Genomic DNA, 19,147 nt, shown 5'->3' on the forward strand with positions numbered 1-19,147 from the left:
TTAGAAACTTTAGATTTGTAAGGTGGCCATTTCTTATGACTATAAATAATAGAAGAAATTATAAAAATATAGCTTTCGGCACATTTGGTGCAGAAAGCTATATTTTTATAATTTCTTCTATCATTTATCGAGAAGAAAAGCTGTGTAATCAACATTTATTCACGAGATCATATGTATTTTTATGTATTTTTTTTTTATGTTATTATTTCGGTCTTATTGCCAGGGAAGCTGGATTGCTTTGCTGTTTATTGATATTTTTTAAATTATATTTTATCAGTAGGAAATCGCGCTGAAGAAGTCTCGTTCCGAACACATCGCGATATTTGGCATCAGTTCACGTGTGTCAGATGTTGGTAAGTAAATACCTAAATACGCTGTCCTAATAATGTGTGATATAATGTCTTTTCTGTTTGTCGATATTAATCTGCCATTATATCTGCCATCTCCACGGAGACTTTGCGTTTCATTGCTTTCTAATTCAAAACAGGGTGATTAACACTGCCTGTCACGTGACGTGCTATAGGCCTAGAGATAATCATATCAGATTAAAAATAGTACAATTAGTTCCAAAGTTGTATTTGTAGTAGAAGCACAGTAAAAACAACACTTACCATGCTTTTACCACAGTAACATTAGTTTTACTGTGATAAGTGTAGTAAAAAGACAGTAATCACAAAACTTGCCATGCTTTTACCACACTGTATTTGTAGTTTTAATGTGGTACTTATTGTAAATGCACAGTAACCGCAACACTTACCATGCTTTTACCACAGTAACCACAACACTTACCATGCTTTTACCACAGTAACCATAGTTTTACTGTGATTGATTTAGTAAAGGACAGTAATCACAAAACTTACCATGCTTTTACCTCAGTATTGATATATAAGTGATATTTGTTGTAAATGCATATTAACCACAACACTTGCCATGCTTGTAAGGCTTTATAATGTAACATCCAATATTTGTAAGGTATATCAGTACTTTTTCCTTTAAATAATCCTATATATTATACATAATGATATTTTCTTTTCTCTTTTTTCAGCTGAAAAGACCAAAGGGCCTTTCGGACTCAGTCAGCCCATTATTGTTTGAGGAGAAGTAAACGGAGGAGACGGACAGCTGCAAAGGCAAATATTCGCAATGGTATGTATGTGTTGGTTTTAACCCTAAATCAAACATTTTATCAAGCATTTGTTGTTTCTTAAAACTTTTCTCACAAAACCCATAGCCCAATCAGTACAAATATAGACTGAAAGTCTTAATAATTCACAAGATTTAACAAGTTGTCAAATTCGTACGATACTCGTACATATTTGTATACTCGTACACAATCCTGCAGCTTTTACTCCTAGTGCTGTCATTGGCTACTGCCTCAATTCCTGTACATATTTATCGCGATATTTATAAATCAGTTGCGCCACTTCTTGGAAAGTTGTCGGATGTCACACACACTGTCAGAAAGTTTATATTAATTGCAAATTGGTCCCTGTCTGTTTATGTTCCAGTGATACATGATGTCTCTCCACACCTCATAACCTACCTCTGTTTGCAAGAGTGGAAAAGCTTATCTGACATGTCACATGACATCAGATACTCGATTATTTTGTCATAATCAGATCAGTTACACTGCTGATAACTGTCCCGTTTGCATGTAAATCATTTTCATGATTATTGCTTGCTATTAAAGACATACTTTTATTCATAGAAATGCCCACATTTTAGTGAACTTAATACATAAAAATGCTTTTAACATTTAATTATGCAACACTCTTCACAGAAAACATATCCTACAGTTATAAACTGACTAATTGCAAGTAATGTATTAAAATTTCCTTCCTTTCTGTTTTGCAGGATTACTTAGTCCTTTTTTTTAAAGCTCTACCAATATCAAACTCAACCCTCACAAGAGCTACTAGTGAGTCGCAGCGAATCTTGCCGTGATCAGCCCTTCCCAGGTGAAGTTTCTAAATATATCAGTATTTACTCATCAAATGTTCTCTCCTGAATCATATGGTAAATTAACTTATATATAACTGTCTTAATTTATGTTTTTAAAGAACAATAGTAATTGCACATAGAGTAAGTCGAGACTTTCTTGTTTTACAGCCGAGAAGGAAGACCAGTCCTTATATCAACGCAAGCTAATCGAATAAGTCCTTTGTTTCGGGTGAGGAAGGAACATCTGGTGCCCAAAGATGACAGAAAAGTGCGCGAGTCCATTGGTATGTATTGTATTGAAACAAGGCTGCAATATGTTGTACATAATTTTGATGTTGACAATTTTACATTGTACAGGTTATCACTTGGTTTTTGACCAAGTGAAGCTCTTGAAACAATTGACAGAAGAGTATGTTGTCTGGAAAGAAATCAAGCATCACTGGCAAAGGCTCAAAAGAGACCATGCCTTTCTTAAAAATCTTTTAAAATATGTTGCTGTTGATATGGGTAAAACTGTTTTTGTTCAGTACTTAGCTTATATTATGTGCTGCAATATTATATATATATATATATATATATATATATATATATATATAATACTTCAATGTGTATATTATATAATGTACTGACTGCTGCTTTGTAAATTTCTGTAAGGAACAGGCAACTCTGGCCCTTTGCATTCTACTTTTTGAGGTTAGTTAAGAGTTAACCTCCAACCCTAATCAAGCACATCTGAAAATTTTAACCAAAGTCTTCAGGTTTACTTCTAGACAATAGGCAGGAGGGTTTGAGGTTGGAGCTAAATGTGCAGGACAGTGGACGCTGAGGGCCAGAGTAAACCATCACTGCTTTAAATAACGCAGAACATAAGCTGACCCGACTGTCCATTAAACAACTTTATTTGAATGGTTTCTGTTTTTTGTTTTACTTTCAGACCAGGACTGGAGAACGCCTGACAATGGGATATTGAGACTTCTTCTTCTGGTTGAGAAAAAGCTACACCACATCAGTGATCACATCTTCTGTTCTTCAACTGAACAAACTATTTAGACAAGGAAGAAGAACACGATAGAGACATACAGGGAAGAGCAAGAAACCAGTTTAGCTGTGATAATGAATCATTATTTTCCAACACAATATCAAATCTGTTTTCTGTAGGTGACTGAATATGATTATCTGGCACTCGTTTTGTGGCTTCAGCAGCTGTGAATGGATTCATATGATGTTAATGTATTTTTGAAGACACATTTTTATTTATCTTGAATCTCATTTGTCTTTATGCTACTTTATCAACTTTATGCTTTGTTCTCCAATAAAGTGTTGTTTAATAAAGTATAGTGACTATTGTGTATTGAAAGTGGTGTTTGGTACAGTAAATATAAATTTTTATTTGAGAAATTTTAATTTCTTATTTTTTTAAAATAACTACATATAATTAATAACTTATAAATAATTACATATAATTAATGACCATGATTCTTTTACTTGGGACATAAAAATTTAGATCTGGTTAACCCTTGTATGGTGTTCGGGTCTGTTGGACCCTTTTTCATTTTTTATCAAAAGAAAAATGATACAATTAATTCTTTTTTCAAACTGAGACTCATTGGCCTTGGCTCATTTTCTGTGAGAAATATATCAGAACACATTTTCAATGACCACACACTGTAATAATGAACACCACACAAGGGTTAATGATATTTGGGACAACAATGCAACAAAAGTTGCACATACATGCATGTATGCCAGTTTGCAGTGAAATAAAAGGAAGCTATGTGAATAACAAGGCTGCAGTGGGCTATCTTGCTATAAATACTTAAAGCTTAACTGAAGATGATCCATGTTGATCATTCTAGTATACTCTATATAGTATACTCTATATATCACTGATGTCAGGAATATAAGCAGCAAGAGGCGGTGAAAAGGAAATGTTGGCACTGTTTTTTTGTTGTTTTACTGAATGGTGCATTATCCTTGTGTAATAGTAATAGTATGTGTAGATCTGTGTAGATTATACTGTCCTTCCACCCCCAGGGCCCCAGCAATGGCCCCCAGAAGAGCAAACAAATGCACATTTCAAATGGCTGTAACTCAAAGTCCGGTTAGTGTATCAAAGAGAAAATTGGCTGGACAACTGCTTATACTATGTTTAATAAATAATATTGGCCACAGTTTTCAGACATATATGGAAAGCTGGCATAAAGGTTATTTTTATAGTGCTCACAGTAAAATATCAAATTTCAGCCTGTCCCTCATATATGTCATAAAGGTTTGCACAATAAACAAATTTAGATATCCAGTTGTCCATTAAATATATTATTTATTTAACATTTATTGTTTTATTACTAAACGTTTTAAACTACATTACCCACATATCTCTGTCATTCTATCAGTGGAACAGGAAGCATTGTATTGTAGTTCATTGAAATGTGCAGACATGCTTAGGGTTAGGGTTAGGATCTCGGTAAAGGAGTAATTTCTCACAACATAAAGGCACTTTATAGTTAGCTTAATGTATAACTAACGTAATAATAACACCAAAACATACTTTGTAACATGAACCGCCGTTTTATATGGGTTAAACGATTGTCCAATCACAGCGAGTTCTGCGATAAAGTCACAGCCAATACAAACCCAGCTGAACAGATGCGTCACACTTACATGCCCATTTATGGTAAATGATGACAGCTCTCTTCTGGTTCCGCCTGCATGGATAGATACCTTAAATATTTTATATTTAGGCTGTTAAACATGCATTCCTTCTAATTAAATTATAAAACTCATATTTAAAAACAAAAGACTCCTTTGTGTGGTTACCATCCAAAAACGAGTTCACATGATCAATGACACAAATTTGCTTAGACTGAAGCATAAATACATTTGAAAGGGAAACTTTTTTCTAAGCAATGTCCTACAGCAGGGGTAGTTTTGCAGTATTTTAATTAAAAATAATTACATGTACTAAAGTGCTTCTAACATGTACATTGTATGTACAGTATATTAAAGGTATATCAGTTATATTCAAATAAATGTAGCAAAAGCACAATGAATGGACACCATTTTGAAAGCTTATTCCAATATTTAATGTCAAACTGTTTAAAGACAAATGTAGTGCCAAAACTACTGCACAACAGTATAAAAATCAGTTAATTAAAAATTTCCAGATACAGGAGCAATCTATTATAGTGACACATACATTAACGTTAAAAAATTGCTATGATGAAGTTATATATTTACAAACCAAGAGATGAGATTCAACTTTGTTATGTGAACATACATTTGTTTCTTCGCTTTAAAGAACAAATAGGCAAAAACATAAGCACAACATTGTACATTCTCAACTTTCATTCTATATCCTTGTGATTATTGGTCACTTTTATTGTAACTATGCAATGAATATGTCCTTTAGCAAAACACCTGTTGAGCACTGACCCTTTTTTGAAAAAGGCATTAGGCAGACATCAAGTACAGTTTATGAAGCTGAAAAGAGAAAACAAAATGCTTTAACAATATGGAAAAAGATAAATCACTATTTTCAATATTGGTTCTGCATATCAAAGAGATCCTGAGGAGGAGTGGGACTCCACATGAAGACTTTCAGAAACTGTGACAGAGCAAAGGGTGCACCTCGCTGGACACATCCTACACATGCCCAAACAACACCACCCAAACACAGTGATGAAGTGGACACTGCCAGGAGGATGCAGGAGACAGGGAAGACCAAGGAAGACATGGAGACAGATGTTTCACGAAGACCTGAAGACTGTCAGTGTCCCATGGGAAGATGTGAAGAACTTGGCCATGGATTGAATACGTTGGAGGACACTTGTTGCCCAATGTGCCCAGCACAGCACTTGATGACGTTGTGAGTTTATCCATAACTGTGGGATATTTTTCTGTGAAGAGTGTTGCATAATTAAATGTTAAAAGCATTTTTATGTATTAAGTTCACTGAAATGTGGGCATTTCTATGAATAAAAGTATGTCTTTAATAGCAAGCAATAATCATGAAAATGATTTACATGCAAACGGGACAGTTATCAGCAGTGTAACTGATCTGATTATGACAAAATAATCGAGTATCTGATGTCATGTGACATGTCAGATAAGCTTTTCCACTCTTGCAAACAGAGGTAGGTTATGAGGTGTGGAGAGACATCATGTATCACTGGAACATAAACAGACGGGGACCAATTTGCAATTAATATAAACTTTCTGACAGTGTGTGTGACATCCGACAACTTTCCAAGAAGTGGCGCAACTGATTTACAAATATCGCGATAAATATGTACAGGAATTGAGGCAGTAGCCAATGACAGCACTAGGAGTAAAAGCTGCAGGATTGTGTACGAGTATACAAATATGTACGAGTATCGTACGAATTTGACAACTTGTTAAATCTTGTGAATTATTAAGACTTTCAGTCTATATTTGTTCTGATTGGGCTATGGGTTTTGTGAGAAAAGTTTTAAGAAACAACAAATGCTTGATAAAATGTTTGATTTAGGTTTAAAACCAACACATACATACTAGGGCTGGGCGATATATCGCACGATATTGTTATGCGCATCTCGTTAGTAAAGCCGGTTCCTTGATTAGTAGTAAATCGCCATCACCTGCTTTCAGATGGAGCGGCATTTACTACAAAGAGCCGTAGTTAACTGACAAGCTGAGCCATATCGCATTAATATCGCGGACGTATCGCCAGCGATATTTAATGTGATATGGCTCAGCTTGTCAGTTAACTACGGCTCTTTGTATACAGCAAAAACTCCAGTGTTAAATTAACACTCCTGGGAGTGTATGAGTCCACACTCAAGAGTGTTTAAGTTAATGAGATAATTAAGTGATTAATTTGGTGATGATTGAACATTATTGAAGACACCTGATGTTAACAAGCAGAATCACTGAAGGAGAAAATCTCAAATTGTAAGCGATCAATGGTTTGATCGTCAAACCATTGATCGTCAAATTATGACGATCAATGGTTACTTTAGTTGGACTCTTGACCCATATGTTATTAACTTTAGATTTTGTTTGTCTGAGGTATCTGAGTTATAACTGCCAGATGAACAAAGAAAAAAAAAGTGATCTGATGGTGTTGGTTATATTATGACAATCATTATTTTAACTTGATCACTGAACTCATTAAAATCCTTCTTTCTGACTTCGATTTATGTTGTTGGTTACAGCATAACTGTGAATCTGCATAAATGGCCAGAATTTTTGATATAATATAAAGGATTTCTTAAAAGTTTCTTAAAAGCAGAATATTAAATTAGGAAAAGTAAATTACAAAGACAATTCAGATCATAATTTATTCATACCGCAATGCATGATGGGAGCCATTATTGAGTTGTGATTGGTGGCAGCAGCTGTAACATGTTTTATTATTGTCACCATTTTTGAGATTCACAGGCTGATTATTGATGTCTGTGTTTTAAATGAATTTATCCAAATGTCTTTTGATCAGAACAATGTTTATTAAATATTTTGAATTATAAGTAAAGTACTGATAATCGTAAAAAAAAATCACAAAACTGCTGCTAACAAGTTAAACCAAACTATCTCAATAAGTTTCCTTTTTCAGATCACAGCATGATTATGTCAAAACATAACTAACACTATAAGATAACATTTTACTTTGTTCATTTAACTGTTATAAATCAATAACAGCAGACAAACAACAGTAAATATTAAATTAAACATATAAGGGTCAATAGCCCAACTAAAGCAAACACCCATCACCTAAGCCTGGTAACTTACAATTTGTGATTTTCTCCTTCAGTGATTCTGCTTGTTAACATCAGGTGTCTTCAATAATGCTCAATCATCACTAAATTAATCACTTAATTATCTCATCAGCCCTAAATGCCGCTCCATCTGAAAGCAGGTGATGGCGATTTACTACTAATCAAGGAACCGGCTTTACTGATAAGATGCGCATAACAATATCGCGATTTAAATCGCCCAGCCCTACTATATATATCGCCCAGCCCTAGTTTGAACTGTTCTCTCCCAATCAATGATGAACTGAGTCAGACCAGACGAATTCAGCACGGATCATTTTCTGTATAATGACTTCATAAAATCTGAGTATCACAGCACTGCAGGATCATCTATAGCAGTTTTATCATCCAAAATTAACAACTTTTATACTACAGGGCCGTTGAATGGTTGAATCTGATTGGTTGACAAACGTTCTAAGGTGTGCATTATTTTCAGGGAGACGCACGGCTAAAGCAGTTCCAGGCAGGTCTTGACCGCATTACAGTTCCATATCACTTCGCGTAGTCAACTGTAATAACGGAAAATAGGATACAATTCATAACAAGAAAAAACATTTAGCCCCATGCGCTTGATCTGCAATTTTCAATGTCTAGCTTCACAATCAATGGAAACATGCAATTTAATTTTAATAGATAAAGTATATAGTCCTATATAATCAATAGAAAATTAAACTGAATATAGGCTAAATAAATGGATAGTCCTGCAGCACGGATTTTTGCAGATAATTTAACAAATAAATAATTATTGATAGGCCTACTTGTTAAAAGGGCTTTGTGTTTCATTTATTTGGCTAGTCTACAGTCATCTGTCAATAATAGAAAAAAAATGAACGAATTAATTAAAACGAATTGAATTAATAAATAAATAATATTAATGACGCACATGCTTTTCTGTCTCATTATTGCATCATCTCTCTCTAATAACTGCATTAATAACTGCATTAAGCCGGGGACACACTTAAGGCCGGTTATGAATGTAATTTGATAGGCTACTTATGACCGATCATGTCCAAACGCGTGTTCAGCGCGTTCAGTCTGTGTTCAGAGTCGGTGTTTAAAATCTGCTGCAGTCGATGAAAACAGTCAGAGAATGTGTCAGCTAGTTGTGTGTCTCCAGCATTAGTCTGCTATCAGTGGCTCAAACCTCCGTTACTAACTCTAAACTGACGTTTTGGAATTAGCAAGGGAGGCGTGGGATTAGATGCGTAAGAAATTAGTCCTACATACAAGAGCGTTTTAATGACAAAAACTTTACAAACGTCTTGAAATACATAATCTGAACAATGTTTCGAGGTGTGGTAACTGTAGTATAAGCGGAATAATTGACTTCAGGCCGTTGAATTATTAGAAAAATAATGCACACCCGAGGTATAAGGACGCTTCGCGAGGTATAAGGTATAAGGACGCTTAAGGACACTTCGCGAGGGTATCGAGGTATAAGGACGCTTCGCGTCGTGACCGCATTACCACCTCGGGAGTGCATTATTTTTATAATAATTCAACAGCCTGTCGTCAATTATTCCTTACATATTTAACAACTTAATCAGATATTACACTTCAGATGGTATAAATGAAACAGGACACTACATGGTGTCTATTATCACTAAAAAGTGACCAGCATTATCTGATCTGAGTTTCTCTCGGATTCCCACCATAACAAATATGCATCAGAGACAGACAGTTAAAGCAGCCAAAGAAAAATTCAAGTTAAAAACTAAAAGGTCAAGAGCCCAACTAAAGCAAACACTGATCTCCATCATGGTGACATCAAACTTTATTCTTTTCAATAAAGCTTCAACTTCTAAACCTCTGTTAATTCTCAATAAGAATGTTAGTATGAAAGAAATAAAGTCTGGATTGTAATAAGTGAAGATGCTGAGATCCTGAGAGATCTGGTAGTGTTTAATGTTCTGTTGGGGTTTAAAGTGTTTCTGTATGGTGCGTTTTGTGTGTCACCACGGTTTTTGTATGGCAGCCATTGCTGACAGTCATTTGACTTTTTTTATGGGATTTTTTTACAATGAAGGTGTTTGATAGTAATAATTCAGGAAATAGTTGTAAAATAACAGTGTTTTTCTGTAAAACATTTAAGGAAAATTTCTGTAAAAGTTTTTTGCACTTCGTTTAAATTAGGATATTTTACTTTATTTTTACGGTTTTTGTTTGGCAGCCGTAGCTGACAGTCATTGACCATTTTTTTAAGATTTTATTTTTTACAGTGTGGTTACCTAGGTATGTGAAGCTGTTTACATCCTCTAGTGCATTTTGCTCCATGGTTATGTGTGTATTGTTCTTGCTGTTGATACGCAATACTTTAGTTTTTGATGAGTTTATTTTGAGACCGAGCAGAGCAGCTGTTTCCTCCAGTTTTCCAGATTTTTCCTGCATCTGTTGGTGTGTGTGAGCCAGTAGTGCCAGATCATCAGTGAAATCGAGATCTTCTAGCTGCTCGGTCAAGCTCCACTGTATGCGGGTTCGTCTATTGTTGGTTGTTACTTCCATCACCCAGTCTATGCAAAGGAGAAAAAGAAAGGGTGAGACCTCAAATGCCTCCGATATACATCCTTCATGGAGGACTTGAGATCTCGTCCCTTGGTAGGTGCTCCTTACTGTGAATTGACCCTTCGCTAAGCTACGCCCAAAAACTGCCACAAGCCAATCGTGGCTTATCAACCGTAACTAGGCACGGGAGGTCTGGCAAGCTTTCGAGCGAGGGAAACATGCCGAAGCGTATGGATTGTGCAAATCTGATACCCGGCATCCTAAAAGTTTGGGCAGGGGGGTGGAATTTTTTTCCCTTCCCGAAACCTAAAACTCAAGGGGAGAAATGCCGGGATGACAGGATTAACAAAAACAACTACGTTTGTTCCATGACATGTGAGCAGTAGCCTGGCGCGCTAAAAAAATAAATGGGATAATGTTATCATTGCAAAGTGGTCAGGCTAATGTCTTGTGTTAATTCCACAAGATTTATGGATAAGCTGTTTGATTTATAATTATTATATTATTTTCAAATTTTAGCTTCAAATTTGATTAAAGGTTGTGATATTCTTCATGTATGTCATACATATATTGTCATTTAATAATCTGCTCAATATATATACACACACAAAAAATAAAACCATGTTCTGCATTGTAAACTTCATATATGTGCATTCTGCATTCTGTTTTTTGACCAATAAAAAAAATCCCATTTCCCATTCATTCCTATGGGAGTCAAATTGACCCGCAAGGGAAGTGTTTGTTACAATTTTTATTACAACCACATAAACTCCTCGAATCCAGTCAAAGTTCAAGTGCGACAAATCTCCCATGTCTTGGACCAATAAGATGAACAGTCATTTTTTTTAAATCTTGCCAAAATGCCTCATTTATCCATTCAAAATGACCAATTATCACTATAAATGAAATTCTGTCTTGATTTAGCATTGTTGGTGGTGATGCGTGCCAAAAAAAACATTAATTCAGTTTATTAATTGAAAAATAATCAATAGAATATATCAGTTTCCTGTCTGTGTGATGTTAGATTCCTCTTCTACAAGCTTCCAGACTTGAGATGCTCCACATCAGGCCTCTTGAGGTTTTGCTTTTTGAATGTTCTAGAAAGTAATTTATCCCAATACCTCTTCCATATCTTTCATCATCCACATCAACTCCTGTCAGAAAGCAAATGCCAGAAATAATCATCTGAACACATTTATTTATTTTTCTTTCAAATAATGTTTAGCCTATTCAGATATCCAGAAATTCTCCTTTAAAGTTTCTTATGATTATTAAAATGAGATACAGATTTAAAAATATCACACAAAACAAATTATAATGTTGGATTTGTGATTCAGATTGGAAAACATTATCAGAATATTCTTGCAAAGTATTAGTTAGTCAGGATTCTAAAATGAATTCAAGTCACCATTTTTTAGACCATTTTTTGGAGTATTATAGCTCCAACAATATTATTTAAGATTTATTGAGAGTATGCAAGAGAGGATGTTTAAAATATCCTGTAATCAACATTTTGAACATTTAATCAACATTATGAAGCACATCCTTGATTGAGGAGGCTATCCTGGAGGATAGAGATGCCGATGTACCGCTCCCTGTATTCTCGAGTTTGGCTTTCCTGTCTCGTTGGCCAGTATTCAACCCAGGTGTGCTCTCCAAAGACGTACTGCAGACTAATACAACAGACAAGTGAAGACAAAACAGACAAAATTACTGACTTAGCTACTACACTCTATACATTTATGTAAGGGCCAATGAACAATAAGGATGTCCAAGGTGATAAAAAGGAGAATTATTTTAACAATCTTTGTATTTGTGTTGGTTTTTATACATTTTTGAAAAACATTTAATACACACTCAGTTTCACCTGAACCAAAACATGTATTTTAATAACAGGTCAAAATATGTGTTATGTGTGTCTAATGGAGTCTTCTCAGGTTTATGATTTTCTTGTCAAAAATAATTGCCTCCTGCATAATGCTTACGTGAAGTTTGTCATACATTAGGCTTGGACGGTATTCAAATTTTGATACCGTCAAACCTCCTCCCTTTTTTACCGGGGTATACGGTATTACCGTGACTAATTAAAAATTATGACATAATGGGCTCAGACGGCGTCACCAAACTGTTGGCTTGTGCCTACACCGTTCAGAAACTGAATGCCAGATTGGGCAAAAAAATAAAAATCAAGCCGTGCACGTTGTGTCTGAGTCCGGCCGACCATTGATTTTTATTAATAAAACTTTTCTGCAAAGATGGAAGTTGACAATCGCCATCTCTGTAGTGAACGCGCCCCATATGGAGAGAAATGCACATCATTGATTAATCAGACTATATTTCTTTTCGTTTTGTATGGTTTCGTTTACTGAAATTGATGATCGCATTTCTGTATGAACGCGCCTAGAGAGAAATGCACATCATGGATTAAATAATCAGAGTGGCCTTTTTTTTTTCGTTTTGAATTGTTTCGTTTAAAGACATTGACGATCGCCATCTCTGTGAATGCTGTCCTTTATTGTTATGAAACATTATAATATTTTAACAAATACAAAACTTAATGCGCTTAATGAACTCGAGAACAAAATGCATCCTGGCAGCAGTGAGTGGGTGGTTGTTTCGGAGATGCGACATTAGGTTAGAGGTGTTTACATCTCTCGCGGTCACCTTTTTATGGCACAGTTTACAAATTGCCTCGTCAGTATTTACCGCCTCTCCCTTCTCATTCGGTTGGAACCAGAAATATTGCCAAACTGCAACCACACATAAGCATTTTTTAGGCAATAAATAAATTATATATATTGTAGGCTATATAAGTGCCGGTAATGATGGTATTGAAACTGATACCGGTGCTATTTTAAGATCCCGCGGTATCCGATATTACCCTAATACCGCCCAACCCTATCATACATTTTAAAACAAAAAAGCTTTTTTGTCTTTAAATAAATATTAGTGTTCACTTATGTCAATATTTATTTTTTTACAGCCTAATAATTAGACCCCTAATGCCCCTAATAATCATCAAAACTCCTAATGCTTTCACAGTCCTACAGCTCGTACTGGGTCGACATTTCATTCGGAAATGCTAGGCAGTTTTGATTTATATGCTATGTAATGTTTATGATCACGTTAGCTTACACGTGCGTAAGTAATACTTCTATTGCTTGTTTTTCTTTCTTCTTTGCCTGTGTTTTGATCGGAAGATTCTGTACTCTTTCAGATGCATAATAGCGCCCCCTACCATATAACAGTGAAAACATGGATTGCTGGAAAATTCCATCAATGGCAGGGAAAGAGTAATACCATATATACCATTTTTTACTTTAAACCCCACAAAAATAATCAAAATAACTTAAACCCATGTTCATCACAGGAGATTTGAATTCAAGTCATTTTATTTTTAACTCTTTCCCCGCCACTGACAAGATATTTCAGAGTAGACAATCTCCTGATCAAAACACAGGAGAAGAAGCGATATCATATGTAATCATATGTTAAATAACGTGATCATCAACATTAAACAGCATATTATTCAAAACTTGCTAATGTTACCGAATGAAATGTCGACCCATAAAGAGGAAACGACTGTAAAGCTTTAGGGGTGTTGATGGACTCGATCTACTCCATCTGTGTTTTGATCATCGTTCTGAATCCAATCTGACAAAAACAAGATTTTCTCAGCTTTTTGCTCAAAATTTTACTTTTTTTTTTTTTTTATTAAACTTACCAACACACAAGTGTTGATAAAGAATGCATACAACTAGAATAAAATTGGCTTTTGCCAATTTATTGCATGTTCAGATATTCATTCAACAAAATATTCTGGGGGCATGAAATGTTTGTGAAAATTATCAAAAATGCTTGAGGGAACAGCCAACTTAAAAAATAAATAAATAAATAAAACCTGGAGGGGAAAGAGATAATTGTATGTCTTTATTTATTCAAGTTTACTGAAATCTTACTTCGTTCAAGTCTATTCTAGGTTATATAAAATGCATTATACAACTGTCCCAACACTGAGCCATGAACAACATTCTGCAGACTTTAAATACATAAAGCTCAGGCAAATCCTGTAATTTACAGACACAGAGTGGACACTTACGTTCCTCCGAGCCTTGGCAGGTCTTCGGATTTTCCCATGATGAGGTACGACTTGCCTTCTACCAATCCCAAATGTTCTCTGCAACTGGGACGAGCCAAAAATTGTCTGACTCTCCCCTCAACATCATCATCAGTGCCTACAAGACAGAACAGTGTTTAGGACACACTTTCACTGCAATTCAACATTAGCCTCATGCTGAATAAAGGACAAACTGCATTTAACTGAAATCATACAGATTTCAAATGCATTTCATGATCTGTGGAGTAGCATGGATAGAAGATTGAACCGTACCTTCTTTCAGCACCTGCTCCACCTTCAGGTGATAGATGTCAGAGTCATGTGCCAGATCCATCTTATCCACTGTCACTTTATAAACTGTCAAACATAAGTGTAATATTGTTACTGGCATAATAACTGATTAGATTGGATTTCAGTGGCAGAAATCTTTTTTTTTTTTTTATTAATTTACACAGGGGTTAAATTAATAGTTCACTCAAATAGGAACATTGTCATCATTTACATCATGTTGTTCCAGACCTCTGACTTCTGACAACAAAAAGATATTTCCCATTTGAAAAAGAAAAACTCCATGTGGTCAGACCGCTCACTGTATGAATTGGCTCCGATAGTTCTTGAGTTAACAACTCACTTGAAGGGAATATTTAATATATTTACAGTGATTTAAAAGTGAAATTTGGGTCTGTTGCTCTCACAAAGTTTGCCATTTTTGGAGCTTAACAGAAATTATCACTATGAAAAGTGAACACATCACATCTTTTTTGGTTAACTGGTTTATGAGCAACAGTGTGCTGACTTTTTTTTGCAAAACATTCTGTCATTACTTACTCACCCTCATGTCGGTACAAACCCGTAAGACTTTCGTTCATCTTCGGAAGAAAAATTAAGATATATTTGATTAAATCTGAGAGCTTTCTGTCCCTCTTTTGACAGGCTACACAACTACCACTTGATGCTTAAAACTCATAAATAGATTGTAAAACTAATCCATATTGAATGAGCGGTTTAATCCAAATTTTCTGAAGAGACTCAATCACTTTATATGCTGAAAAGATCTGAGTTAGGCTTTTATTCACATATAAACATCAATCAACACACACATCAGTTGTGGTAAACAGAAATCTCAAGCATGTTCGCTTGACATGCGAGAACCAATGAGGTTATTTCTCGTGTTTTACACAACACGTTTCACGTTTACCCACAGCTCAATTCCTATGGGTTCATTTTACTATGTTTTTAAGAACTGTTTGAAGCGTCAAAGTGGTAGTAGTTGTGTATGTAACGAATGGACGTGATCAAAGTGTTCATCATAAAAAGCATTCCCCCTTTCCCCTTTGTTTAAACTAAATCACCGACCCCAAAGAGTGGCAAAACAAGTTCCCCTCAAAGGCCGTTATCACCCTTGCTCCCCTGAGTGACCCTACACAGCAAAATCCCCAGAGTTAAATTAACTCTGTTCAGAGAACATTTGGTCCCTCTCTAAAGAGAGTTAAAATAACTCTGAATCAGAGTTAAAGTTAATGAGATACTTAAGTGATTAATTAAGTGATGATTGGGCATTAATGATGAACACCTGCTGTTAACAAGTTCTCAGCAGAGGAGGATTAAACAACTCCATAAACAGCATTACCAGCTTCACTTATTACTAACCAGGGGTGCGTTTCTCGAAAGCATCGTTGGCCAACTATGGTCGCAAGTTCATCACAATGTCCATTGAACTCTATTGGTAACGACGGAACTTGCGACCATAGTTGGCCAACAATGCTTTCGGGAAACGCACCCCAGACTGACTTTATTTCTGTCAGACGTCTACAGAAGGTCTTATTGAGAATTAACAGAGGTTTAGATGTTGATGATTTATTGAAAATGTATGATCACCATTATAGTGATGAGTGTTTCCTTCAGTTGGGCAGTTTGACTCTTCTTGCAAGTTTGTGGTTTTTGTAACAGCTTTTACCAAAACATGTAATTTGTTACAAAGAAAGCCAAAAACAAAGATGATCAGGTGATCTAGTTTTTAACAGCAGATAGTAAAAAAATGTGCTTATATCATTACTGTCCAAAAGTGGTCATTTGATGTTAATAGATTATATTCACTAACAATACTCTCTTGCCACAGATTGGACATTTTGAATTTTTTAAATACATAATAGGGGATTTTTTTTTTTCTAAGACACAGACATCAAGAATCAGCATATGAATCTCAACAATGGTGACATGCTTCATGCTGCAATGCATGCTGGGAGCCACAATAGTATAAAACTCATGGCTCCCAGGATGCATTGCGGCATGAAACATGTCACCATTGTTGAGATTCATATGCTGATTCTTGATGTCTGTGTCTTAGAAAAAAAAATCCCCTATTATGTATTTAAAAAATTCAAAACGTCCGATCTGTGGCAAGAGAGTATTGTTAGTGAATATAATCTATTAACATCAAATGACCACTTTTGGACAGTGATGATATAAGTGCATCATTCTACTTTTTATTGTTAAAAACTAGATCACCTGAAGATCTTTGCATCTGGCATTCTTTGCAACAAATTACATGTTTTGGTAAAAGCTGTTACAAAAACCACAAACACTCAAAAAAAAAAAAAAAGCTAGAGTCAAACTGCCCAACTAAAGGAAACACTCATCACGATAATGGTGATCATACATTTTCAATAAATCGTCAACATCTAAACCTCTGTTAATTCTCAATACGAACTTCTGTAAACGTATGACAGAAATAAAGTAAATCTGGTTAGTAATAAATAAAGCTGGTAATGCTGTTTATGGAGTTGTTTAATCCTCCTCTGCTGAGAACTTGTTAACAGCAGGTGTTCATCATTAATGCCCAATCATCACTTAATTAATCACTTAAGTATCTCATTAACTTTAACTCTGATTCAGAGTTATTTTAACTCTCTGTAGAGAGGGACCAAATGTTCTCTGAACAGAGTTAATTTAACTCTGGGGATTTTGCTGTGTAGCTCTCCGCATCCCCCATCACCAGACATTTGGCCCAGAGACTAGAGACAAACTTGCAATGCACACAGATATGGACATTGACAAATTTTTACCCACAATCAAACTGTCCAGACTATATATAGTCTTTTCTCTTGCGTTATGTATCACTGTTTTAATGTCTTCAAATTCCTGTCTTGCCTGGTATCAAATAATCAAATAATAGAATTTTGCTACATGATATTACCCTCTTAGTACTGTATACAATAGGGAAAAGTTATCGTTTCTTGGCAAGGAAGATCATCTATTTCCCAGAATTGATAACTGATTATGCTGTCTGTACGATGGTCAAACTGATTAAATAATTGTAATATTAATTCTGCTACAGTCAGTTAACTAATCAAAATATTTGTATAATTCTGTCATGGATAACTCTCAGGAGATTGGTATGGTAATAGAGATTGATGGAATAGATCTGCTACGAAACTTTCTACAGCCAATACACTCACAGACATTCCTGTGAGCCTGTAAGGCATAATGCTGCTGCTGCACATGTAACATACATGAATTAACCCTCATAGTAGATCTATACAGGTGGAGCTGGGGAGGGTGGAGGGTTTCTGAAAGCGGACTCTAGACTGGTAACAGCAACACAACCGGTATTTGTTTAAATGTTGAGCCACAGCTTATTGGCTACTGATGCAACAGCAACCAATCAGCTGCGCTATGTAGATGATGTGATTGCTACCAAATTAATTAAAGATCTATTAGCCTGCGCCATCTAGTGTTTAATGACGGAACTAGGTGATTTGTTATAATTAATTATACATATTTTCCTCTTGAGCTAATGTGCTACACGTAGCTGTCAATGGATGGACAGGAATCTCTCAGACTTTATTACAAATATTTTCATTTGTGTTCTGAAGATGAACAAGTCTTATGTGTTTGGAACAACATGATAGTTGAGAGTAATTAATGACAGAATTTGCATTTTTGGGTGAACTGACCCTTTGCAGTTGTTCACTATAAAAAGAGCAGCGTGGAAAACAATTCCTTTTGAGTTCCACTGAAAAACAACCGGATCATGTAGGTTTACAACAACATGAGGGGTGAAAGTGAAAGTATGAAAGTATAACAGTCATGACAATTAAATAACCTACCATAATCCATGCCAGCTTCACACGATTTATTCATACGAGCATTTTCATCAACATTGTTTTTCTTCTGGAAAGTGCAGCTTTCTGCGTTCAGAGAAGTTATTAATGCATACTTGTAATCACACACACACATAAATAAAGAGTTTTTTCATCGTTTACATACAAGAATAAAGAAAAACATAACAATGTTTAAAATTACAAGTAGACGGAAGGTAACCAAATCAAATACTACAAAAGTTAAGGATATGGTCACTTTATATTACTATTTGTGTGTGATTATACCTTCTGCACAAATGCACATGTCTCCCTTACACAGTCTGTATATAGCGCCATCTACCCTTTCAGGGTGGTAGAACTTCATACAGCGTGCATCTGAGAGAGAGAGAGAGAGAGAGAGAGAAAAAAAGAGAGAGAGAGAGAGAGAGAGAGAGAGAGGATTAAACAACTTTTATTTAGACATCATTCATATCTCATTCACAATAATAATAATATAATAATAATAATAAATTGTAATATTCAAAAAAATAAATAATTTTTTTTTTTTTTTTTAAAACCTAAGACCAATTGATCATCATGTACAACACATAGAACCTCATTGATACACCAGATTTCACAAAAAGCAGGTACATTATTTGTGAGACTGTAATATGTAAACTCCATTCTCAATCTTGCTGCCACCAGACTCATACACA

At 35.2% G+C, this 19,147-nt stretch overlaps 1 protein-coding gene and 1 long non-coding RNA gene across 3 annotated transcripts in view; one reads left to right on the forward strand and one right to left on the reverse strand.

Moving 5' to 3' along the window:
• The first annotated feature begins 106 nt into the window (after positions 1 to 106).
• LOC311077862 lies at positions 107 to 3,285 on the forward strand. Of its 2 annotated transcripts, XR_014605014.1 has the most exons (5): positions 107 to 353; positions 1,046 to 1,146; positions 1,855 to 1,958; positions 2,110 to 2,225; positions 2,876 to 3,285. It is a non-coding gene; the product is annotated as an uncharacterized lncRNA (long non-coding RNA). The 2 variants fall into 2 exon arrangements; XR_014605015.1 differs by lacking the exons at positions 107 to 353; positions 1,855 to 1,958 and having other exon boundaries at positions 1,098 to 1,146.
• A 7,893-nt stretch (positions 3,286 to 11,178) lies between these two features.
• The window catches only part of LOC311077815 (complement C3-like), a 117,070-nt gene continuing 109,101 nt past the window's right edge, over positions 11,179 to 19,147 (reverse strand). Inside the window, exons 37-41 of the mRNA XM_084106444.1 lie at positions 18,738 to 18,827; positions 18,459 to 18,539; positions 14,623 to 14,706; positions 14,332 to 14,467; positions 11,179 to 11,905 (exon numbers count right to left, since the gene is read on the reverse strand). Of these exons, the coding sequence (XP_083962570.1) occupies positions 11,764 to 11,905; positions 14,332 to 14,467; positions 14,623 to 14,706; positions 18,459 to 18,539; positions 18,738 to 18,827 (533 nt within the window). The 3' untranslated portion in view covers positions 11,179 to 11,763. The remainder of the gene's footprint in view (positions 11,906 to 14,331; positions 14,468 to 14,622; positions 14,707 to 18,458; positions 18,540 to 18,737; positions 18,828 to 19,147) is intronic.

Source organism: Abramis brama (assembly GCF_963993115.1).
Source record: "Abramis brama genome assembly, chromosome: 2".
NCBI lineage: Eukaryota > Metazoa > Chordata > Actinopteri > Cypriniformes > Leuciscidae > Abramis > Abramis brama.